This window comes from Mustela erminea, chromosome 7 (assembly GCF_009829155.1).
Source record: "Mustela erminea isolate mMusErm1 chromosome 7, mMusErm1.Pri, whole genome shotgun sequence".
In the NCBI taxonomy this organism is placed as follows: domain Eukaryota; kingdom Metazoa; phylum Chordata; class Mammalia; order Carnivora; family Mustelidae; genus Mustela; species Mustela erminea.
The window spans coordinates 46,208,595-46,235,208 of record NC_045620.1 but is presented as its reverse complement, the minus strand read 5'-3'; the positions used below and the strand labels follow the sequence as shown (position 1 = coordinate 46,235,208).

Here is a 26,614-nt window from a genome sequence, read left to right as displayed (position 1 = left end):
GGGCATGTATTGCATGGAGCACTGGGTGTCATGCATAAACAGTGAATTATGGAACACTGAAAAGAAATAAAATCACACACACACATACACACACACACACACAAATCCATGACTGGGGCACCGGGGTGGCTCAGTCAGTTAAGTGTCTTGCCTTTGGCTCAGGTCATGATCCCAGGGTCCTGGGATAGAGCCCCACATGGGGCTTCCTGCCCAGCAGGGAGTCTGCTTCCCCCTCTCTCTGCCCTTACACTCTGCTTGCGCTCTCTCAAATAAATAAATTCTTAAAAAAAAATAATAAGATCCATGACCAAATAATTTTTTTTTTTTTTGCCACATAAATATTTTTCATGAGCAGAGCACATACACAACACTTGGACTTACTAAACCAGGGATTTATGTGAATGATCTCAGAGGACACCAGAAACCCCAGGCTTCTTTTCCATCCTCCAGTGTCTTTAGAAAGCAATTTCTAAACTACCATTTCTACCAACACCCTTTGAATCTCAGCAAATTGTTCATAAGAGCTGCATCAAGGCAGTCTGCCATCAATTATGTTCACAATAGTGGCTCAATCATATATGCACTATCACTGATTATTCTAAGGAAATACTACATTTCAGAGAATTAACTCTAGATGAAATCATCACACATACCAGATTATTTATAGAAAAATACAATTTCATATATGAAAGTTTTCATTCAGATCTTTCAGAATATTTTATGTCTTCAATGTAAGGAAATAAAGCACAAATAAACAAGAATAAAGTATTTCATTATGTAATTCCTAGAATGACAACTATGTACAACGTTCAGACTTAAAATACCCTTCACAGTTCATATTTATTTATCCCATTAAGAAGTGAACTTTAAACAACTGCAAGTTCAATTTTAAACTTTTTTTTACTGTATAATTTTATTTTTTTAAAGATTTATTTGAGAAAGAGAGAGAGAACAAGCAGGGGGAGTGGGAGAAGCAGGCTCCCTGCCAAGCAGAGAGCCTGTCACAGGTCTGAGGGCCTGATCCCAGGACGCTGGATTCATGACCGGAGGCAAAGGCAGAGGCTTAACTTACTGAGCCACCCAGACACCCCATTTACTGGGTAACTTTAAAGTATTTTGCCCATTGAAGTTTGCCATTTATTCTTATGGCTAAGTTAGTTGTTCCCCTTTTTTAAAAATTTTATTGGATATATACACTTTTTATTTTGGAAGAGATTATTCCAAATGTTTTACATTTCTTCTACTAGATAATTCTATATTACCCTGTATGCCAATGATAAGTTCCTTTCATTCAAACTGGTACTTATTTTCTTAAGCAATTCATATTTGGCATTATTGGCCAAATTTCAATAGCTTTGTAGCTTATAGCATTTTTCTAAAATTTTCATTATTTCTAGTTCAATTTAAAACCAGCCGGAATCACTTTTTCAGTATTAACCTGTTGACATTCCCTGCATGGAAATCAAACTACCTTCTAAAATTTAGTGTTGTTTTCCGTTTCCAAAAACTTAATAAATATTAAGTTTACTGAAGAGTCAGATTCCATTAGTAGATTACTTCACAAACAGATTATTCAGTTCTTCTCAGACTTTTATCTGTTCTGTTCTCTTTATGGCATTTAATATCTTTATGTCATTTAAAGTAGATTAATGAAATTATGTATATTTTTTAAAGCAAATTACTGAACCAATAATTAAGTTGTTTAAAATCTACCAAAACTGGGTTGCCTGGGTGGCTCAGTAGGTTAAGCGTCTGCCTTTGGCTCAGGTCATGATCCAGGAGTGCTGGGATCGAGTCCTCATCAAGCTCCCTGCTTTGCAAAGAGTCTGCTTCTCCTTCTGCCCTTCCTCCCATTTGTTCTCTCAATCTCTCTCTAATAAGTGGGTAAAGTCTTTAAAAAATAAAAATAAGTTAAAAAATAAAATCTACCAAAACTCCTACTGATTTGAGGTGAACACTAGCCTATTGCTTCAAACACAGTTCTCAACCTAGAATGCAGAGAGATATATACAAGTATCTGCAAATATGTCATCAACATTACTGGTACACAGGACAAAAAAGGATAAAGTTGGGCAAATTATTCTAAAATTATATTATCATCATAGTTACTTCTTCCAAAATGTATATAGTAAAACTCTAATAATAATAAATGTAACATATAATTTATTAAAATGTCAAAAATGAGAATTTCTCCTTCAAGCGATGGCAACAAATAACCCAATTATACCCAAGTTAGGTGTAAAGACTCTTACCTTCCTTGATAATTACAATTCAATTTGTAAATGTAAGGTGATACACATCTTTAATGGGTCTTGCTGAGAGAAAGAGATTTTACATTAAATTCACTGAGCCTCTTATGGAAAAATTGAGGGTATATGAGAAAAAAGTTACAAAAATCTGTATTTTTTAAAAAGCTATACGTATGCCATCTAGTCAGGTATATGCAGAGATATGGTTAAACCTTTAGAATGACTAGCTCCTTCCACAAAATAATAGAAATATGTTTTGCCTAAAATTCAAAGGATCATTTTTTCTTATAAAAAAGCTATTTAATGACATTCCAAAATATGTAAAAATATGTCAAAGATACTGTTCAATAGAAATGTTATTATATTCTAAAAAGTCTTTTTTTTTTTTTAAATTTATTTGTTAGAGAGAGAGACAGAGAGCGAGCACAGGCAGATAGAGTGGCAAGCTAGAGGCAGAGGGAGAAGCAGACTCCCTGTGGAGCAAGGAGCCTGAGGTGGGACTCAATCCCAGGACGCTGGGATCATGTTCTGAGCTGAAGGCAGCCACTTAACCAACTGAGCCACCCAGGCGTCCCTATTCTAAAAAGTCTTAAATTTTCTAGGTAAGCAAGGCACAGAAGTAAACTTGTTATTCAGAAATAAAAAATGGGGGTGCCTAGGTGGCTCAGTTGGTTAAGCAGCTGCCTTTGCTCAAGCTTCTGGCTCCCTGCTCAGGGGAAGCCTGTTTCTCCCTTCTGTTTACCCTGCTTGTGCTCTCTGTCAAATAAATAAAATCTTTAAAAAAAAAAAAAAAGGAAAGAAAAAATATATTTCAAAACTGCCGTTGTTTTCACTACCATGTATTTTATTGCTCTAAAAAAATGTTTTAAAACACACAAAAATTTAAATTTCTACCTCAAGTTCATAATCCCCGGGTGAGAGAATTATGACATACTGGTCAATTTTCATATATTTACATTCCTGATGTAGCCTAATGTTATACTCTATGGAGACTGTAAAAACTAGTTTTACAGCTTGACTCCAGAAAGGTAGGCTTCTGGTTTTTGTTTTTCAGGAATCAACTGGACCTTATTATTATGATAATTTCAACAACAATATCATCTTTAATACCTACCATTTGTTCTCACATTGTATTTATAACCATCAACTTAAAATGTGTTCATTGGTCAGAAAACTATTTTCAAAAGTACCTGAATCTTAGGAAACAGTAACTCAAGATTTTTTAATAGGAGATAAATTGCAAAAAGTTTGCATTTTGTGTAGAAAATATGAAAGGATGATTGCAGAGATGAGGTAAGGGTACCAAGTTCTCTAGCCTCTCCTTGTTCTCTCAAGAAGAGACCTTACGTTTCTCCTCAGCCCTAGGCCCTAGCTGTACTTCAGTGTACCATGGAGAGATGGACTGAAGATTCAGAGAGGGAAGTAGGGCAGAGAGGGATGCAAGTACTGCAGAAATCTTACCTCTGTTGTACCCCATTGGAAGACGGAAAGAGAAATAACAAAGTCACATTAATCCAAGTGTAATATTATCATAAGAAATTCAAGATAATGAAATGAACATTTAAAACAAAAGGCCTTTATGACTAAGAAGAAATAACCAAATTTCAGAAATTGATGGGAATCAGCAAAAAAAAATTTTTTAAGATTTTATTTTTAAGTAATCTGTACACCCAACATGAGGATTGAACTTCCAACCTTGAGATCAAGAGTCCCACACTCCACAGATTGAGCCAGGCAGGCATCCCAGCAAATTTTTTTAATTTTTTAAAACTTTTGTGTTTTATTTCTATAACATTTTGTTTCCTCTTTATAACCTCAAATTTTGCTTCAAAGTACTATTCTGACATGTTTCTTTATTCCTTCTCTACTGTATTTTAAATTTACTTCCACAAAATGGGAATTTTACCAATCAAATAATATCACAAATATTTTAAACCAATCACAAACGTAGCAAGTGTCTCATTTCTAAAAGTCACTTACCATCTTGAATATAAAGCAGAGAGTTATATTTTCAAACACAGTATATCTTTATTAGGAAATCTGGGACACATAAGAAATCTATTTGCTAGATAGAAAAGCGACGATTTAAAGAAACATTTCCCTTTAAGTACTGGCTGGATATGTCAGAAGGTTTTTCAACTTTTCTCGGGGCCCCTTTCTCTGAGCTTCTCACAACAGCAAATCCCAAATCTGGAAAAGGCTTCTACTTCAGAATTATTACTATTATTATTTTTTTTTTTTTGCCAAATATCTTTAGACTTAAAGTTAACTAACACATCAGATATTCTCAATAAATAACACATTTTTCACATTTTTGTCCAAAGCCAAGAGATCCCACTAAAACTTTTTGTCTAGGAAAATTTTCTATCTTTGCCAGAACCCATTTATTTCTTAAGTTTCCAGTGCTAAATGTGATGTGTAAAATTACAAAAACCTAAACTATGAAAAAGGCAAGGTACCAAACCATATAAAACATGTTACACCTAGTGTGTAAAATGGTCATGTTTCAAATTGTACAGACTATCCCAGGGGGCAGGGGGAAGGAAAAAAACAAAACAGCTTCTGAAAAAGGGAAACTGAGAGGCTGGAAGAGAGGAGTAGGAGGGCCATCTCTTTTCACTGTATTCCCTTTAGTGGTATTTGCTTCTCTCCTCACCCCACCCCTCCCCAGCCTGCCAGCATTGTTTTTAAGGAAAGCAAACTCAACAAAAAACTTTCTTTAAAAATACATTTCCTATGAAATCCAATTTAGTCGATAATATTTAAGAAACTACGGAGTATAAATTTCCATACATAATTGGGACAGACAACAATCTGATGAAGTGAATTTGATGAAAAGCTTTAATGGAATATCAAGTGGACTGTTTTAATTTGTGTCTGTATATAAATGTACGTATACATCCTCTAGACATCATCTGCACATATCCAAACAGTGTTTCCAGCATGAAAGTATGTCATTTCTAGAATGAGGCACAAATAATTGATAAAGAGAAGTGTCAAAGATTGTGATTTTTTTTTTTCTTAACTACTGACCTCCAGTGAAAGAGTAACATTCAGGGTATCAAGCTCTCCAGCAGCCAGTAAATGACTCTCTGCAAAGAGCCTCCAGATATGATAAAGTACTTTTTATTTAAAAACGGGATCCTTCCATATGTAAATGAACCTGTAGCAGGACTCAATACAGCTAAAAAACAAAATAAGCAACAACTTGCAGTATAACCACTTCATGGGAAATGCTATCCTGTAGTTCTATAAAACAAATTACACTAGATGAAATGTATAACCTGAAAACAGACTAAATAATAACTGGAAAAATGTAATTATAAACATTCTTCAATTTGGGTAACTAATTAACATGAATATTATGACCACAGGTTTCATTTCTGAGACATGTTTGAACTTGAAAAATAAAATATAATGGTTCACATGGACTTTTTTATCCATAGATGCCATCACACAATGATTTTTGCTTACCTTGTTGTCTCTGATCAAAGTTTGAAATATATTTCTACTTTCTTTTGTTTAAACTACTACAAGGAAACAATTCAATTTTAATTAAAACAAAATTTAAAGCCAAACTGCAGTTTCAGGGTTCCAACAATCACCTAAGTACATATATAAATGCTTCTTTGTGTGCCACCAATTTTTTAAAAATTAATAGGCTCTTCCAGTTGCAGGTGAAGATGAAGACCTAGCCCAAGTGTTTCAAGTTCAGCACAGACCTGTAAAAGTAGTATCATGTTAAAATTGTAGCAATACTAACCTTGCTAAATCAATTAACTGACAACTACAAACAATTTATGTAACTTTGCCTTTTGTTCCTTTAGCATTTTGAAATACTCCTCTACACACTTGCCCGGTTGATACTTTGTTCTCACAGATGACCATACTGGTCCCTTCCCACACCCTCACCCCCAGAGAGAACACATTCTTTGCAAAACTGGTTGAAATGAACAAAACAATTATTAAAACAATAAGAGCAAAACTCTGGAAGACATTCCAACCAAAGGGTTAAAACCAAACAGGAAAAGGAATAGGTAACACTGTTCTTGTCTTCAAGACATGTACTGCTAAGTTAACCTAGAACGTTTTTCACACATTCTTTTCTTCTTCTTTTTGAACAATAAAATTTCGCTTAAGAAAGCATACCCCTTGTTCTTTTTCCTGCCCCACCAGTATGCAGGAAAACTTAAAAACTGTATTCTCATTTCCCCATTTTCATTTTTTTAACTGCAAGATTGTTTTCAAAATTTGTTCACTGTGCTTTGCACACTTCTTTTGTTTTGTCATGTTCAGCATTTGGTGGAGAGTTCACAATGTCTAAGTTCTTTGCTCTGCAGGTAAATTTGAAAATTAAGAAATGACAGTTTTTTTTAAAAAATCAGTTATCTATGGTTTTCTATTTTTCAAGACAAACTATCTTTTTTACATGGTTTCTGCATCCATTTCATATTCCTTAAACAAATTACATATTTTCTGACAACAAAAAGACCCATTTTAAACAGCTAGAAATACTTGGGTTTTTGGTTTTTTCTTTTCTTTCTCTTTTTTTTTGATCATGGCAGTGATAGGAGAATAAATCCTAAATTGAATATTTACTTGAGACAGAGATATGAGGTGGGAAGAGAGAAAAAAACGGGGAAGGAGGGAGCGAAGAAGAGAGGAAAAGAGCAGCAGCAACAGAAAGAAAATTGTGAAGAACTTTACAAGTGTAAAGTGAACGTGAAACCTTCTAACAAATAAAAATGTTCCCTCTTTCCCTTATCCAACCTCCATCCCCACAGATTAAAAACAGAATACTTACAAGTTAGATCTGTGTATTTGTGGGTATCTCTGTGTGCATGTTTTCTCTCTTCTTTGGATTTGGACACTTTGAACTAATTTGGAAGTGCCCGTTTGGCTGCGCACAAAATGATGCTTTAAGGTCTAAAGATGCATAAATTAGAAGTCCTGCAATGGCAAATGATGGTCATTGTACCTCATCTCTTTATGCGCTTTTACGGTGGGACCCAAGAGCCTTTTCTTTTCTTTTTTCTGTCTTTCCTTCGCTTTCTTTCTCTTTTCTTTCTTTTTCTTCTCTCTTTCTTTCTTTCTTTCTTTCTTTCTTTCTTTCTTTTTTTTTTTTTTTTCCAACACTTCAGATGATGGAGCGAATGAGGCGCTGGTCGCTGTAGAGGGCCAGGTGAGCCCTGCATAACCGCTGCAGCTCAGCACCCATTCCCGATGCCCAAATATAGTGGACTTTGCTACAAAGTCCCTTTAGGGAAACTCCAGTCTGGTAGGAAAGAAGCGTTGAGTTCTTGACGTCAAGCCCCGACGCCGACCTCGGAGTTTCTAATTTCTGGTGCTTGAGGGCTGGGGTAACTGCTGGGGATGGAGGCGGGAAGGACGGAGAAAGCAGAGGGGTGTGATCTTCTCAAGAAACACCCAACTGCCCCCTTTACCTTTTTTGCCTCCATTACGGGGGTGGGGGGGGGGTAGAGAAAAAGATGTCAATGACCATTGTTTGCTCGTTTGGGATGTTGCTCCGCCCCCCGAGTCTGTCGTAAACCTGGCGGCGGACTAAAATAAACCCCAGATCCCGCGGCTCGAGGGCTCGCCGCGCCGCCGACTCCTCGTCACAGGCGCTGCCGCCGCAGCCGGGGTGGCGGCGACGAGTGGCCGCCGCGTCCCGCCTGCGCCCGCCCCGGGCCCCCCTACCTGGCCGTTCGCCGAGCCATGTCGTTGAGCCCCAAGCACACGACGCCCTTCTCCGTGTCCGACATCCTGAGCCCCATCGAGGAGACCTACAAGAAGTTCGGCGGCGCCATGGACGGCGCGCCGCCCGGCCTGGGGGCGCCCCTGGGGGCCGCGGCCGCGGCCGCCTACCGTGCGCCGCCGCTCGGCCCCTCCTCGCAGGCGGCGGCGGTGGCGGGCATGCAGCCGCCCCACGCCATGGCGGGCCACAACGCGGCGGCGGCGGCGGCGGCGGCAGCCGCGGCGGCGGCCGCAGCCGCCACCTACCACATGCCGCCGGGCGTCTCGCAGTTCTCGCACGGCGCCATGGGCGGCTACTGCAACGGCGGCCTGGGCAACGTGGGCGAGCTGCCCGCCTACACGGACGGCATGCGGGGCGGTGCGGCCGCCGCGGCCACCGGCTGGTACGGCGCCAACCCGGATCCGCGCTACTCGTCAAGTGAGCGGGGCGGGCAGCGCGGGACTGAGGGCAGGCGGACGGCGCGGGCTTTGCCCATCTCAGCCCGGTGCGCGCGCGGAGCCGAGGGTCCCGGGCTCCCGCCCGGGGCGCGCGAGAGGTCCTGGGACGCGGCTCGGGCGCGCGGGGCGTCCTGGGACCCAGCCGGGGGCGCGCGGTGGGTGCCAGGCTCCTGGGCGCGCGGAGGGTGCCGGGACCTGGCTGGGGGCGCGCGGAGGGTGTCCTGGGACCCGGCCCGGAGCGCGTGAGAGGCGCCGGGCCCCGGGACGCGCGGAAGGTGCTGGGACCAGCCGGGGTCCCACCGGCGTCGCGGGCCGCGCGGTGTGAAGAGCTTGGGGCGGCGGCGGGAGCAGGATCCCAGCAGGCCTGGCCCTCACCCGGCTTCTCCCCTTGGGGCCCTCCCCAGTCTCCAGGTTCATGGGGCCATCGGCGGGCGTGAACGTAGCCGGCATGGGGTCGCTGACGGGCATCGCGGACGCCGCCAAGACGCTGGCGCCGCTGCATGCGGCTGCGGCGGCGCCGCGAAGGAAGCGCCGCGTGCTCTTCTCGCAGGCGCAGGTCTACGAGCTGGAGCGTCGCTTCAAGCAGCAGAAGTACCTATCGGCTCCGGAGCGCGAGCACCTGGCCAGCATGATCCACCTGACGCCCACGCAGGTCAAGATCTGGTTCCAGAATCACCGCTACAAGATGAAGCGGCAGGCCAAGGACAAGGCGGCGCAGCAGCTGCAGCAGGAGGGTGGCCTGGGACCGCCACCACCCCCGCCGCCGTCCCCGCGTCGCGTGGCGGTGCCCGTGCTAGTCAAGGACGGCAAGCCGTGCCAGAACGGTGCCAGCACCCCGACACCCGGCCAGGCCGGCCCGCAGCCGCCGGCCCCGACGCCGGCGCCTGAGCTCGAGGAGCTGTCACCCAGCCCGCCAGCGCTGCACGGGCCGGGGGGGGGTCTGGCAGCCCTGGACGCGACCGCGGGGGACTACGGCGGCGGCGTGCTCGGCGCCAACCTGCTCTATGGCAGGACGTGGTGACCGCGCGGGCGCCCCGGGGCGGGGTCCGGCCTGCGGCGCGGAGGCTGTGTAAGAAACTTCGAGAACGGATGGGGGAAACACACCGAAGCGGACTCTTACGTACACGGCGATCAGAAACTAATGAACGGGTCGTGGAGAGGGACAGCCTCGGCACTTCTTTGCTGGGGGTGGGGAACAGCGACAGTCCCGGGACTGAATAATACGACACCAAGAGGCTGTGAGGTGGTGATTTACTCCTTCAGAAGTTCCTAAATTATTCGAAAAGCTGGCTGAGTCCACATCCACCACGTCCTAACCAAAGCTCTCAAGAGTTTTAAAAGTTGGAAACTTTGTTGGTGTTTGTAGCTCAAAAAACCAACCCAGCTTTAATAATGAATTCTTTTTTGGAGTGGAACTTGAGAGATTAATTTTCAAAGGCCTCCCCATTAAGTGCAATTTCATTAATGTTTGATTGAAAGTACACTGTAGCTCAAGATGGATCATGCACATAGCAACATTATTGCAGGGGAATTATTGCCATTTAGGTAATAGAGAAATGGAATAAAAATAATCAAAATAACTGCTTATATGGATTGATAAAGCTTTTTAAGTTTAATGGCGATTTTAAAATGTTTTGATCGTTATTTGGCAAATGAGTGTTTCTATATTACTCTAAAAGAGGATATTTCCTACCCTAAGAAGCGGCTCATAAGAAGGAAGGATTGTAAACTACTTCTTATGTGGAATCTGGTCTCCCAAAATCAGCTGATAAAATAAATGCACGCTGTCTTTCCGTAGATCTGTTATTTGCTCTAAGTTATTTGCTTATCTGAATTTGAATACCTTGATAAAATACTAGAACAAGCAAGCAAATTTGCTAAAATTGACATCAATCCCTATATTTCAAAGCATGTCAAGAAGGAAGAGAAGGTGATTTGTTGAATTGTAATCAGAATGTAAAGAGTAAGAATTATTTATAATTTTCCCATCATATTTACAACTTAATAGGGGTTGCACACCGATTTTGTTGGTGTTTTATTGTACAAATAATGTATTTCCTCTTTAATATGCCAATTTATATTTCTTATGTTTCAAATGAATATTTAAATATAACTTAAAAGAATCTTAAGTGCTTTTTTGGTTAAAGTCAAGTGCTCATTTCTTTTTCACTAAGTTGTATAGGTTTTATTTTGGTTTGGCTTTTTTCTCCACCCCCACCTCCTGGCATGACATGACACCGCAGCTCAGTTTACTCATGATTTAAATAACTGGTATTGGAGTAAAAATACCAAAAGCAAGCTGAAGACTGTTAGCTTATAAAACGAATGAAAATTAAGGACCTAACATGGATGAATTGTGATTTATAGATGATCACAACTACTTAACAGAGACCCTAAAACTCTTACACATTTGAAGTTTTAGAATTAGTTTGAGACTGAAACATTTCATTTCACTTCATTGTTTGGGTGTTTTTCTGAATGTACAAAGTGAATCCTTCAGAAGGTGTTTTAGAAATTAAACTTGCACTTTCTCTAAACTGTATTTTACATAATAATAATAAAACTCCAGTCCCTTTCACAGAGGGAAAAAACAACCACTGACCAAGCAAGGGGATCAGCTTTATCAACGGTATGTGAATGCATTTTTGGGAAAATGAGAACTAATTTTTTAAAAAACTATTTACATAAAAGGAAATAATTTGAGCAAGAAAATAATATAAAAATGATGCAATACACCTACAGCAAATTCTCCCAATTTGGGTTTTTACATATTGATAGAACTGACTTTCAAAATTTTTGCCAAGCTAGCGTAATTATTACTGATATGCCAAATTTCAAAATGCTTTTCTATATTGATTTGATTCCCTCACATCAGTACCAGAATTCTGAAATTTAACTTCTAGGAAATGTGTTCCGAAAGTCCACATAGTTTGAGATATATATACCTATTACAACCCAATACTTACCAATAATAGCTTATGGACTAAAGGCTCCAAGTAACATTTTTAAAGAAAACAATCTTCATGGACAATTTTTCTATTGATAATTTATTTATGGAACAAAGAGTCCCTTAGATTAAGTGAACTCTGTATCCAAAAGATCATTAAGAAAAAACAGCCTTCTTTATACAGTATTTTCTAAAGTGTATTTGCTGTAGGCATATTTTTTCCCTTCAGCATTCCTTTAAGTAGTAAAGGAACCACTGCCAGAAGTAATCGCTGCAGATGGCTTAACATCCTACACCCAGAAATTCACAGAGTTTATGTGTGCACATTCTGAAATTAGGATAAGGTTTGGTTCTTGAAACACTGAAATAGAAAATGTTTTTACTATAGAATTCTGCATTCTGATTAATGCAAAGCAAGAGCTTTTTTTCTTCTGTTGCAATTAGTGCTTTGCAGATCTTTTATAAAAACACAAACGGCCAGACTAGGTGAAACTCATTAACTGAAGAGGAGGATAAGTGTCTTCACAACCAAGAGGGAGGGCCGAGGCAGGGTCTGAGTGGAACAAAGCCCTCTCAAAGTTTAGCAGAGGCCAGAGCAAAACTGGGTTCCAGAAATGCTAACTGCAGATGTGATATTTTCCTAAATGTTTTGGGGTTTCACAACAAGCTTATCTTTTCCAGTTGAGGCACAGAAACAAAAACCCAGAAGCAAAGTTGCAGAGAGGAACAGCAGGGATTGCAGGTACTTTTCTGTAATCTTCATTGGGATATGAATTGAAGCTTTGAATGTGTGGCAGTGTGCAATGTTGAAGGCGCAGGAATGGTGTTTTGTATAGAAAGCATAGAGGGTGTAACCCAGTTTTCTATTTAAGGTTTTGCTTAGAATTAAAACCCGATGGTCAAAACAAGTAGCCAGACTTTTATCAACACAGATGTTGTGTCCAAACTCCATTCTGCTAGCAATTGTTTACTTTCAATTTAAAGCAAATCAGAAACTCTATCCTGGTCACTAAATGCAAGCACCTTCCAAAGAATGGCTTTGTTAGCTGCATTGAATACTGCTGATTTAAAAGACTTTCGGAGTAAATTTGTGAACCATAATCACAAAGACCCATGGACTGGGTTTTTAGATATGAATTTGTGCATAAATAATACATTATGTAGTGACAGTACAAGTTTCAGATGTTCAAAGCATGAATGATATTGCCCAATGGTTTAACACAACAGTAATTTGTGTGAAAACAACCCTTTATGTTGACAATTTCGGTCCAGTTTTTTAAAATGCTGCTACTTGTCATGCCCAAACCCAATGAGACAGGGAATTAGGATACAATTTACTTAAAAAAAAAAAATTTAGATAGTTGTTTTTTTTTGTTTTGTTTGTTTGTTTTTTAACTGCTAGTGAGAATGCTAGTGAGAATTGGTGAGCATCTGGAGAAGATTCAGAGAAAATGGCAGACAGGCGCTGCATTCACATTCCATCAGGAATTTGCTCTCCCTAGTAAGTACTTAGAAAACTTTGTGATTTCAGGATAACTTTTGTTTTATCATTTTTCATTTTGGGGTAGTGGAAGCTTCTGGGAGAGTTTTTTGGTTTCATTGTTTTTGCTTTAGATGTATACACGCAATTCAATGAAATGTGTACCCAAAATTGAATGAAATGCCTTTTATTTTTTAAATTCCGTGTAACCTCTATTTCAGTCATTGTTTAGGTAACTTCTAATAAAGGTTTAACCACGAACATTGCGTAACTTTAAGTTGTGCTATTTTGCAGTAGTGAATATAGCTCTATTCCCATTTCACATAAAAAAAATCAAAGCATGTTTCCTTTTAGCCCTCCTCATTCCGTAAATACGAAATCCAGAAACAAGCAACACAAGAGATTAACTTCACCCTGAGTGGAGGAAAAATCTGTCGAGAACGGGCCATTTCTTATTTTATTGTTTGTTGACTTTTTTCCTAATTAGAAATAGCAGGACAGTCGATCTCCAGGAAGAGTCTGGCGAGAACTCCGCTCCCTGACCCTCTGGAGCGATCAGGAAGAGGCGTCGGACTAGCGGGACGGAGCCTGGCAGCTCTCAGCAGTCCGGGAATGGGGAGTCTTAGCTGACTCTTAAGAGAATGTCCGAACTTCAGATTTCTAAGCTTAGCTAAATTCGGTTACGCTCAGACTTAGAACTTAAAACTGCAGCCTTGGAAGGAAGATCTCCGCTATCCCCTTAGAGGCTCGGTGTTTGCATTTCGTGCAGGGACTTGAGACGCTAAAACGAGCAGGTGAAAAAGCTGCGGCGCCACTTCCAGGAACCGAGGGCTGCGGCTGCAATAATTCACTTTGGGCCTGGCGGCAGCCGAAACCACACTTCCCAGACTGCAGGCCGGGGGTTTGAACTTTCCTGTGCCCACCCTACTAGACACCGGCGGCTCGCGGGGCTCCCGAGCCGGCTAGCGGCTGGACGCGGGTCGGGACGTGGGCGGGAGAGGCAGCGGGCCCCGAAAGGAGCGTGTGGATGGGGTGCGCTAACTCGCCCCGCCGGCGCGCCTGCCCGCGGGCCTGGGACCTTGCCTCAGAGCCCGTCTGTCCCTGCCGCGCCAGGCCAGTGGCTCCCCGACGCCGCCACCGTCCCGCCCGGCTGCGATGTCACCGCGCCCGGAGGCCCTCGACTCGGTCGGAGGTGCGCCCGACCTCCAAATGCGCCCCGCGGAAAATGGGAGCTCACAACCCTCAGCTCCACCCCGGCCCGCCCAGACGTCCCGCGCCCTAGGACGAAAATTAACCATAGCTCATTACACTCAATTTGCCTTTGTAACGCCAAATGGCAATCTAATAGTTTGTGGATGGCTTTGTTATTTTAACGTGCATTACCTCATTTGATCCTTAAAGGGAAGACAACTGCTCATTAAGGGCCCTTAGAGCTACAATAGTATCACTGTTCCATGTTCTAAGATTTTTAAGCATCTTTAATAGGAGACCCTGAAAACCTGTCTCCTACTTAGTATGAGTAGTTATTTAAATGGGGTCCATTAACTATTTTTATATCCGAATATGGAGGGAATGCTTATAGCTTTAAATATTCTATTTGAAGTTCTAAGAAGCCTTCATTTGTTGAAATAATAGGACATTTTTCTGGCAGATTCAGACTTGGGGGGACAAGTTGGAAGGAGAGGCAGGAGGAGTAAGGAGCAAAAGGAGGGAGCAAGGATGAAGGAATGGAGCAGGCCTTTAAATGAGGGTTTATCGAGGGGGCAGGTGTCCTCCAGGACACCCCACCAGGTAGAGGGAATCTAGCTGGCACAGCTTTTCCACAGGCTTTTGGCTTAGACACCTTCAAAATAAACATTCAAATTAAAACATTTTAACAGTTATATGTAACTGTGTATAGGCCAAGCAAAAACAATTATTTTATACACATTTATAACAGCTAAACATTTAAAATAAAAAAACCCCAAATCTGAGAAAATATAAGTTCTGTGGAAGTGTGGGTTTGGGGTATCTATGAAGCTATAGAGAGTAGGACATTTATATGGGCTCCTCTGGAATATGAAATACTTGATTTAGGTGGCTATCCATTTGTAGTTTTTGGAACATAGAGAAATTTAAAAGGTGTTATCACTTTAACATATTGTGAAGGTTATAATGGTTGTGTTGTTAATTCCCAGCCGAGAGGCTTTGTCTCAACAATGAAGGACGTCACCAGCAAAGAACTCAACAGCTTCAAAATACCTTCTTATTTAAGATTAAGGTGGCCTTTTCTCTGCATAGGCTAAGATTAACAAGTGTGCCTTAGTTGAAGTATTGAGCAAAAATGTCCTAAATCAGAAGGTCAAAGAAAAACCTTATTCCACAATCATAGGCTAGAATAAGCAAATGGTAACAAAGCAGCAAGTCTTTACACATGTGTGTAAATTTGTTGGGGCAAACAAAAGTGCATATGAAAATGCCATGTATGTACATCAAGAATAAATTTAAGGAGTAAGTGTGCTGACTAGCAAAAAAAGAAAAATGAGTACAAACTGAAATTATTACAAAATAATGCAAAATATATACTAAGGAGCACAGGCTAAGTAGCTACAAATTAAACTTTTCAGCTTTTCTTAAAGATATAAAACAAGCCTTAAAACTGAAGGACAAGTCTATATGAAATTTATAAAACATAAGTAACTTATTCTTAGAGATTGTATAGTTAGCCAAGTCAGTAGCTCACATACTAACATAAGAGTTCGTTGGGTTGTCTTCCTTCTTCATTGGTGTTCTTTTGACATCTAATTATAGAAATGATTGTCTGAAAAAATGACTTAAAACAACAAATGGCCAAGATTTTCAATGTTGAAATTCTATAATAAGGACACAAGACACCAGAGTTTTCAGTTTTTTTTTTTTTTTTTTTTTTTTTTTTACTAAAGTCCAGAAATTTCCGTAAGACAAGTACATTAATGAAATGTTTCCAAAGAAATACTGAACAATATATACTCTAGTTAGCTGAGGGTGCCAGCTCGGGAGTTCATACCTAATTCTTGTGCATTAAAAATCAGCATGGATCTTAGATGATCTAGAATATACTGTGTTTTAAAATCCACAGCTGGTTTGATTTTAACCATAATGAAAAACCAGTATTCCTATTCCATCAAATGTGTTTTACAAGCAATAATAAATTCAGATCCACTGTATTATGCAACACACATCTTTGGAAAGCAACATAAACAGTGAGATCAGGTCAGTAGAAATATACACAGTTAAAAGAAATACACAAAGTACTGTAGTTTTATTAAAAACTACTACTTGAGAAAGAAATCTTTCCACAAATAGCATAGAATTGTAGAATGATCAAAGGATTTGGGAAAGCTTTACAAAAGCCTAATTCCAACTGTATCTTCCTGAGGGTGGTGGCAAAGGGTATTTCCTTCCTTCTCTGGGATATCCCTGTAAATAAGCAAAAGCAAGAGTTTATGTTCTGGATTAACACCCCTTCAAAGAAATTAATTTTATATCTCTCTGGAAAAACACACCATAAAGAAGCTGAATATGTCTTAAAAATATTTAACATGGAAAGTCTTTCATAAATAGATGCTTTAGGCCCCCAGTTTCATGCAAAGCTTGCTATAAATGGTACCACTGAAAACTACCCAAAGGAGCTGTAACATGCACTTAAGAAACTCCTTAAAATGCACACAAATGAACTACTGTGAAGGGACCTGTGTAAAAGACTAGTGGTTCTCAATCTTCCCTGTCACCCCTAGCAGTAATTCAAGTCACACTGTGGTAAGATGTCCACATCAACTTTAGACATATGCTGGAAAAGTCATTTGGCTTAACTAAGACAAGAGCTTGATAAAGCAGCTGAGGCCTAATGAACTATTAATTTTAGGGATTTTTTGGGGGTATGTTTAGCTATAAATACTAGAGTATTAAGTAACACATTAGATTATTACATAATTACTAGTGACATTCACAACATATCCTAGTAAGTTTACAAATAACATTTCTGTACAAAAAAACTCCCTTACAATTCCCTTTCTAGGCCTCTAGGATTCTGAAACAGACTCTCCACCCCACTTCCTGGCCCGGTGTTGTCATTCAGTGGTTTAAATTATAATGAGTATGTGTAGACCATTAAGGCTTTATTTTTAGTCATATAAACCTCACTAAATAGAGTGGTCATAATTACACTGTTTTTAACAATGAACTTCTGCAATTTAATAGTACTTCAAAACCTGTGATTTAATAAAAAGTATTTGTAAAAAAAAAAAGAGTGAGAAAAAGAAATGTATTTGTAAAAGGTCCTAAAAGAATTATAATTTACCAATTGGTTTGTATCTTCTAAGTGAATAACGATTTTACCTGCTGTAAAAACAGAGAGTTTCTTCCAGGGAAGACCTGGAAGGAAGACCTGAAGGAGATGAGAAACCAGAGGAACTGGGCTCAGAAGAACCCGGCAGCCAGGCCACAGCTCTGCTGCCACCGCTGTTTCCCACTTGGAAAATGAGGTAATCGGACTAAAAATTCTCCAGGGTTTCTTCTAATTTATAAGTATGTCCCCATTTCAGTAATACTCATTTTGTAGACTGCCTACTATCATCCCATCAACTCTTCAGCATAAAATGGCAAACTACTGATATGATTTTCAGACCTCTGGGGCTGACAGTAATTCAAAATAAAATTCTATGAACAGATTTTAATAAATTTTAACAAAATTCCCTCAAAAGATAATTAAGATGATTATTTTCTTATAAAGTGAATAGCCTTGTAAAAAGATAAACAAAAATGTGTAGAAGAAAAAAAAAATCTTTCTAAGCTGTCAAAAGAGAGGTCTTACACAAAGGGACCACATGCCAAGAACCTGTGTAAGAAAATTAATATTCGAAGCAATGCAAAAGGCCTGTAGGCAACACCAGGTAAGCAATTTTAAATCCACTTCAAATCACCACAGGTGCTAAACTCCATGAACACTGCACACACTAAATCGTAGCATTCTGACCCTGTTCTCTGGCAAGGATTTGATTGCAGAGCACGTAAATACTAGCCAGGTGTCAAATGGCTAGGGGACAAATAGACTGAGGCAAACAGACCTCTGTCTTAAATTCTGCTTAAACTGGATACTTTACAGAGAAGGAAATGAAGCTCACACATGCTAAATAAATTTGTTTAGGAATTGTTATACTTGTTGTAAAGCTATTTAAATTTAGCTAAAAAAATATGAGGGAAATAATGAACGAGATATTTCTTTCCATGAAAAGGGGTATCTCAGATGAATCAAGACAGAGGAGACTTCTAAGATGAATAAATGTAACAGCTAAAAGGGTAGACTGCTACTTTCAGCTTCTATAAAATTATCTACTATGAAATCTAGTTTCTACTACTACAAAGAACATCCTTAAAGGATAAAAAAAATGTTTTGGCAACTGACTCTATTTGTGCTAAATATTACTGACCGCTATGATTAAAAGGGCTCTGGGGCTGGAAAACCTTTAGCATCTTCAGGGTGGAGCAGATATAGTAAAGTATAGACTCACTCTATATACATTTTAAATTGAGGGAACCAAGTTCAGCTGACCGACACTACCAGTATCTCATCCAGAAATGTTTTTTAAGAAAATACAGTGTCCTGAGAAGCAAGACTAAGTACCAAGTGTGCAGCGTGCTTTTCATCCCACAGCCCACACTGTATCACCTGTCTCCCTCCACGATCATCGCGTCTGGGTGGATACCCGCCAGGTCCAGCTAGCATCTGGTACTGGTTTGGCTGGAAGGCTGCATTTTGGGTTTGGAGCATCCGGTTCCATGGCAGCAGAGGTTCAGCCCCAACGCCTCTGTGGAGAAGTATTATGTCTGCATTATAAGTCAAACCTGTTACATAGCTCAAAGTCTCAAACTGGCTAGCATCATCTCCAACTCTTAGGACAATCAAATTTGCCTGCATTTGTCAAATGGGACATACAACATCAGAGCGACCTTTATGCCCCTCATATTCAATGTAGTCTAACATGTTTAAGTATCAGCATTTAAAGAAGAGGGATCTAAATTCGAATGAATCAGGAACGTATACCTAAAATATTTTGTTCATTTTCAACTATGAAATTTCCTTTTCGGTCACTTGAATATTTGGACCCAAGATCACCAAGTTGGTTACATTTAAGATGCTATTCAAAGAGTAAACATGTACAAGACAGGAAAATGGGCTTTATTTTAAAAAATGTCTAGACTCGTTCTTGGAGTCCATTCTTTCTAGTTAATTGCAGGTTGCAAATGAATTCTTACTGCTCAGTATTTTGAATCTAGGGTAGGGGACTTGGCTGTTTTTTCCCATCCATTATTCTGCTCAATATGTCAGAAGGTCTGATCGGGAGGAAACCTTTTCAAGTTCTATTGATGCAGTTTTCAATTGACCACGGTGACCTAGCAACATGAGCACTAATTGGCATGGGCTGACTGGCATTTGGTGTACAGTTTACATGGGAACACAAATTCAACAGCTATTAGAACCCAGTTTGCCGGCCCGGATTACTAGTCAAAAGAAATGTTTTAATTGTCTTCAAGTGCCTATTTTAACTTTGCAGATACAAAGCAACAGGTATGAAGTATTAAATAATAATATAAAACTGTCACATAAACAATGTAGCCAAGATACACCTTCTAAAGATAATCACCATGTAAGACACAATTTTATCGAGGCATTTTCAACTTCCATTTTACAGAACAGTCATTATGAAGAATAGAAGCAAAATTCTCCAATATATTTTAACACCAGATGCTTTGAGGCCATTACAGATTTTAGGAAAAATCACAGACTTCTAAAATTGCTAAAGCATTAACTGCAACCATACCAGTATATGAATTTCACTTCCCAGGTGCTGGGGGTGGGGGAAACAGCTTGAAGTTGGGCTCACTGGGTAATGCTGGGTAATGCATTCTTCTCACAGCTATTCAAACCTGAATCCATCCTCTCTACCCTCCCATTTTCCTTGCCTTCACTTGGAGCTGTTTTTTTTTTTTTTTTTTTTTAAAATACCAAAGATAATTCTTTTTGTGTGATGACTCAAAGAACAACTCCTTGAAGAACTATAGAAAAGCCAATACTATTCTTCACAGTTAGTGGTGAAACCAGAGCTTTAACCAGTAAAATCTGCTGTACTCAAAAAAGATATCTCAGAGGGAATATCCATATATTTAGGGCTTTTATTATTTTTCAGGCTCATTACTAAAACAAATATATTTTAGCAAGAGTGACCCGTCTCTTTGGAAAGAACAATTATGCAGAGAGATAGGAATGTTCTCTTCTGATCTCTAAGGAGTGAGGGGTTAATGTTTTGTACTGTAACCAAGGAGGCTTATCAAAACTGGGCCATTAACATAAAACCCACACACCAAAGATGCAACTCACACATTGTGTTAACTGTAATCAATTTTTATTTTCAGTTCTGCAATGATCAAACTCACTCAACTGGGTTTCTGGAAAATCTGCTGGTATGGACGATATTATTTTACATTTTTTATATTCTAAAAATAGGTTAGAAACAAAGCCACAATTTAAAAGCACAAAGTCCTCTTTTTGTTCAAAATAATTACTTAAAATGTTTTTGAAAGATAATTTTTATAAAAATATTTTAATTGAAATTAAATAGAAAGAACAGTAGGAGGGACAGGTACTATCCTCTTTTGCTTTTCATGGCAGTCCTTTCTTTTCCACAGGTCTACCATATTTCTATACTAATTGTACTAATTTGCAAGTAGTTACAAGTAAATTTACCTTCAAAAATACACTTTAAATCTGGGACCAAAGTATTGAGGTTGACACATTTTACCTTTTTTAAATTAGTAGCTATCTACTGAGACAACTTACCTGAGGCATTTGGCATCATGGATGGCAACTACATATATATATTTACATTACTGCCAACATTCGATTTTCTTTTTTTTTTTTTTAAATGTTTTTTAAAAAAATTTAATTCCAGTATAGTTAAAACACAGTGTTAGTTTTAGGTGTACACACAGTGATTCAAAAATTCCATACATCACCTGGTGCTTATCATGACAAGTGAGTGCCTTAATCCCCATCACCTATTTCACCCATGCCCACCCACTTCCCCTCTGTTAACCAGCAGTTTGCCCTCTATGGTTAAGACTCTGTTTTTTGGTTTCTGTCTATGACAACTATATTCTTAAGTTTTGGGACACCTGGGTGGCTCAGTCGGTTAAGAGTCTGCCTTCAGCTCAGGTCATGATGCCAGAGTCCTGAGATGGAGCCCCTCATCAGGCTCTCTGCTCAGCGGAGCCTGCTTCCCCCTCTCTCTGTGCCTGCCCCTCTGCCTACTTGTGATTTCTCTCTCTGTTAAATAAATAAATAAAATTAAAAAAAAATTTCTTAAGTTTCTAAATTCCCATTTTGGAAAGTAGCTTACAATATGAAGTCACTATGACCAATCTGGATATTTTAAATTTATATATATGGCAGTTATTAAAGATTTTCCATGACTGACTAAGCCTAATGCCCATAAATTAAAAAGTAAATGGCCACCTTGGATATGGCCAGAAAAGAGAAGTCTTCCCTGGCAAGAATTACACACACAACAGGGCAGAACTCTAGCGAGGAAGAGAACTCAAATACTCTCTACCATTCACTCAGTTTGAGCTGGCTTGTCTCTGCGTGAGAAGGCAAGAGTGAGGCAGTTCCTGTTGTATTTTTTTTTTTAAAGATTTATTTAATTTTGAGAGAGACAGAGAAAGAGAGCATGAGTGAAGCAAGGGAGGGGCAGAGAGACGGAGGGAGAAAGATACCTCAAGGAGACTCCCTGCTGAGCATGAGCCTGAGGTAGGGCTCCATCCCACAACCCTGAGATTATGACCTGAGGCAAAATCAAGAGTCGGGAGGCTTAACCCAATGAGCCACTCAGGTGCCTCCTGTTGTATTTTTAAATGAAATGAACATATGGAATATAGATACTACCTCAAACTAGGAAAATTCAAGAAACAGTGTATTTTAGCAAAAAAAAAAGTACATTCAACATTTTCTTTTCTAGTAGGGTTCTCAACCAAATACCCAAAATAGTGAAATGGGCAAGTACTGAACTAATAAGAAGGATCAGGGCTGCCTGGGTGGCTCAGCAGGTTAAGTGTCTGCCTTTAGCTCAGGTCATGATCCTGGGGTCCTGGGCCCAAGCTCTGGGTCAGGCTCCTTGCTCAGTGAGGATCCTGCTTCTCCCTCTCCTTGCTGCTCCCCCTGCCTGTGCTTTCCCTGTGTCAAATAAATAAATAAAATCTTTAAAAAAAAAAAATCAATAAAACTGGTTCCAGTAAGAATTCTACTACTTACCAGTTGTGTCACATCTCAGTAAAGTCAAAGTGACTACAAGTTTTTATTTTCTCCTCTATGCCTTGTGAGTCAGAATGGTTAGACACATTTGTCAGTCTGTATCTGCTAACAGGTTAATGGACAAATTTCAGGCAGCTGAATTCAAACTTTGTTTTCTTTACGAATGTTATGCTTCTTAAATGACATGGTCTAAGAATTTTCTTATGCTCACATTTAACTTCTGTTTTAAGGTAGTATTTCAAGTTTCCAACTGAAACTAGACCAAAAATGAATGCTCCACAAAACTTGTCCCTAAATTGCTGGGTTCACAAAGACAGTCAGGATACAATACAAGTACTTGGTTAGGGCAGAAGAACAAAAACCTGATGGAAATCAGGACAATGGTGATGATCTTAAGAGATCTTTCAGTGTCTAGAGGGAAGCAAAGCCACTGGAAAGGAAGAAAGAATGTCTCAAAAGTGGAAGGAGATCCTTTATTTCCTCTAAGTCCCTACAGCTTTACTATAACATTATGTTCACACAGGCATTCTAAAAAGTTCTGTTTGTTCAAGTCAAAGTTTCTTAGTAAAGAATGGTACAGAAGAGAAATGTATGGAAACTGCTCGACTGCTGTGTACCTAGGTTTCCTCATCTGTAAAAACAACATCTACTTCAGAGGCTTGCTAGGAGGAATAAATGAAATCTTTTCTAAAGGCATGTTCGCTCACAGTGCTGACACTTCGTAGGCAGACTGTAAAAGTTCGTGATTATTAACGACATGGGAGAGAAGCAAGCAACAAAGTAGGGAAACCGAAAATCAAACCCAACAAACTTAAAGCAGAAAGACAGTTCTTTAAAATGAGATCAGTTCCAATGTGGTAATTTGTAATTTAGGAAAAATTTAAGCCTTACTCATTTTCTAATTTGTCTAAAAATGGTCGTATCCCAAAGATGTGGAAGTAGGGTATGCTTGGGGCACTTATATTGAAAACAATACATAAATTCAGGCATTGTGTGAGTCATTTAAATTTAAAAAGCAGCTTGCACTAAGTAGTTGCTACTATTAATACATAATTTAGTAACATGATTTGTTTTATCTTCTTGAAGAAAATCATGAAATGAAGTTTGGGAATCTCCAAAGAAAGTTTTCTTAAAAGGAGAGCAACATTTATAATCCCGTTCGTAACAACACTTTTATTCATTTCAGATGATCAGACTGCTAAAACAGTAAAAGAGAGGGGAACAAAACAGATTAGAATTGGGAAGGCAAAGAGGGAAACCTTACTATAGGTTTAATTGGTTTCGGCATTTACTGATGCTGGCAAACCAGCATAAAATGATAGGTTTGAAAGCTGCCTTGTAAAAAATTGTTCTACAGATGTTAATATAATTATTCATAATATGCCTAGCTGTCTTGTCATGTAGAAACCACCTGACTTAGGAGCACACAACTTATCAATGAAAGAACGTAAGTCAAACATCCCTCGTTATTAAACCATGTCACACTCTTCCTAGTCCCCAGTACTTATTAGACTGCAGATCCCATAATCCTTTTCTGAGTCCCTTCTGCGTTTAATTCAGTTCAGTCTTAAGCAGTTAAAGAAACTGTTTTCAGTGGCAACTAATAACTACTGACCTACAGTGACACTGCCCTACAATAGGCTTGTCAGCCCTGAAAAAGTTGTACCAAAGAAGCTGATTAGGACTTCAAGAGGTCTGTAGCAAGAATCAATGGTTGGTCTGTACTAATGCGGTGTTGCCCGCACAGAAATGATAAAAGTGGAACACCATTAGTTATGCCTCATTAAGCTGCACAAGCCTTCTAAAAAGAAATTTGTTTAGCCTGACCAAAACCTAATACAATTTTAAGCCCACTGTGTTGCATTTTTCAGGCCACCTTAAAACATTCACTAAAATAAAGGCCAAGGACCAAGGGAAGTGGGAAAGTATATAAAGAGGAGTCTTTTAATTCAATGTGTTAGGCTTCTATTTTCCTAAAAGAAGCACAACATAAACTGTTCAGAGGGAAGAAAGTACATTTCAAACACTGGAGAAAGCCCAGACCTCAAATGTTGATGTGGAAAAATATTTAAAAGTCATGTTTGCTTTAATATTACCTGTCAAATCTTTGCTGCTGGAAAAGAGGAGGAGGACCCCGCCAGGAATCCTGCGGCCTCATATCTGGAAAATAAACAGGGAAGGGTCAACAGAAGATTTTAAGTAATCACAACCATAAACATCCTAGAAGAGAGCACAGGCAATAATTTCTCTGACACAGGACACAGCAACATTTTTCTAGATAAGTCTCCTGAGGCATGGGAAACAAAAGCATAAAATAAACTAGTGGGACTACATCAAAATAAAAGGCTTCTGCAGACTGAAGCGAACAATCAAAACTAAAAGACAACATACAGAACCAAAGATATTTGCAAATGATATATCTGAAAAAGGGTTAGTATCCAAAATATATAAAGAACTGACACAACTCAACATCAAAGAAACTCCAGAATTCAATTAAGAAGTAATCACTATTCAGCTACCCATATTATATTCTTATAAATAAAATTTCTTGAAAAAAAAAAAAAAAAAACGAGAGAAAATACAAACTAAATAAACTAGCATAATTATACAAACTACAAATGTAAAAAGACACAAAATCAACAGGGTCAGTAAATTTTTCATTATTTTTCCTTTGATAATGAAACATAGTTTCAGGAGTCTTAGTCATTAAACTCCCACATTTCTCTCTTACTACCTATGTATGTGTGCATGAGTATGTAAAGGTATGTTTTTCATATTTTTATTTTAAATGCTGTGCAAAAGAAAGGAATTTAGGTTCTTTTCCATAAATACAACTGAAAGAATAGTAACTTCAATAGAAATCCTGAGAATTTCCCGAGCACGGAAACTGGAAGGAACTCTGGCTTACCTAGCTATCACAACAAAGTGGAGGGCACACATTTCTCCAACACAGGCCAGAAGATGCTAATAAAGGGACCACCCACTTTTCCATTGTTTTCTGAGACTCAAACTTCCTCCTCTAACACAAAGCTGAACTGGCAACATCTGACTCCAAGGAACGACTAAATGGCTGCTACTCCTGCACGTAACTGAGCTAAAAGGAGCAGCCCCAAACACCGGTCAGGCGGGCACTCAGCAGCTCAGCAGGTCATGTTAACCAAGTGCTGTTCTGCTCCGGTTTCCAGTCTTGCAGTCACCTTGGCCACCCTTCAGCAGGGTCTGTGTGTGACCTAATTAAAACAGCTGGTTCCAGGAGTTGTCTAATGAGTTCACTGTGTGAGGACAGTAACCTCCTCCAGACTCCTGAGACCCAAGGACAACAAGGCTTACCATAATGTATTCAGACTCACATTTTAATGGAAACACAAACTAGAAACATGCTTTTCAAAATTACTTCCTTAAAGGAAAGAAGAAATGAAAGCTTATCTCTGGTTAGGAACCAAAAAAATGCAATCTGGGTTTACTTATAAAAGGGGGGAGGTGGAGAGAAAAATGGAATTATGCTTAAAAGCCCCACAAAGGAGAACATGGAACAAGCAGAGGATCTAGCTGTTCACATGATTACAGTGTGAACAACAACTACTACTGTTTTGGGCTCTCCCCACCTCAACAAGGCTGACATTGCCCCCTGAAGACAGTTTTCCTAGAGACAACCACCCTTGGCCAGAGCAGGGGGGCAGCCAAAGCGCACTGCACCTCGGCCAGCACGAAGTGTCCAGCAGCCAAACCCACAACAGATGCTTTTCTTGGAAAGCAGCAAGAAGCCTTCACCACCATTATTTTAATGCAGAGACCCATTCTGAATTGAAAGGTGGCATCTCATTAAAAAAAAAAAAAGAAAGAAAAAGAAATCTTGCCATTTTCAACAACGTGGATGGATTACTTTAAGGTAATTACTTAAGAGGGTATTACTTTAAGTGAAATAAGTCAATCAGATAAATACAATTATCATATGATCTCACTGATAGGTAGAATCTGAGAAATAAGACACAGGATCATAGGGGAAGGGAGGGAAAAATGAAACAAGATAAAACCAGAGGGGGAGACAAACCACAAGAGACTTAATCTTAGTAAACAAACTGAGGATTGCTGGAGGAGACGGGTGGGAAGGATAGGGTGGCTGGGTTATGGACACTGGGGAGGGTATGTGCTATGGTGGGCGCCATGAATTGTGTAAGACTGATATATCACAGACCTGTACCCCTGAAACAAATAATACATGTTATATGTCAATAAAAAATCAATAAATAAAATAAAATCTAAAAAAAACATAAAAAGGAAGGTGGCATCTCTAGTCGATTTCAGTTAAGACCCTTTCCATCTCTTAAAAGCCATTACTAGCAGAGGTCAAACTGAGGAACACTGCTGAGGAGTTTTCATGCAGTCATTAGATATTCCAAACCCTGAATGGGGACACG

General features: G+C 39.6%; 2 protein-coding genes across 2 annotated transcripts in view; one reads left to right on the top strand and one right to left on the bottom strand.

The window, feature by feature from the left end:
- The first annotated feature begins 7,869 nt into the window (after positions 1-7,869).
- Positions 7,870-9,783, top strand: NKX2-4 (NK2 homeobox 4). The gene is made up of 2 exons (XM_032353753.1): positions 7,870-8,424; positions 8,849-9,783. The coding sequence occupies exons 1-2, from the start codon at positions 7,968-7,970 to the stop codon at positions 9,463-9,465; spliced, it is 1,074 nt and encodes a 357-aa protein (XP_032209644.1). The 5' UTR covers positions 7,870-7,967; the 3' UTR covers positions 9,466-9,783.
- A 5,980-nt stretch (positions 9,784-15,763) lies between these two features.
- XRN2 (5'-3' exoribonuclease 2) overlaps positions 15,764-26,614 on the bottom strand; it is a 91,591-nt gene continuing 80,740 nt past the window's right edge. The window contains exons 28-30 of the mRNA XM_032351560.1: positions 24,293-24,356; positions 18,558-18,696; positions 15,764-16,309 (exon numbers count right to left, since the gene is read on the bottom strand). Coding sequence (XP_032207451.1) covers positions 16,244-16,309; positions 18,558-18,696; positions 24,293-24,356 — 269 coding nt within the window. The 3' untranslated portion in view covers positions 15,764-16,243. The remainder of the gene's footprint in view (positions 16,310-18,557; positions 18,697-24,292; positions 24,357-26,614) is intronic.

Coding starts and splice junctions, on each gene's coding strand:
- NKX2-4 (XM_032353753.1), top strand. CDS start 7,968: ATGTCGTTGAGCCCCAAGCACACGACGCCCTTCTCCGTGTCCGACATC. Junction 8,425..8,848: donor GGATCCGCGCTACTCGTCAA/GTGAGCGGGGCG, acceptor GGCCCTCCCCAG/TCTCCAGGTTCATGGGGCCA.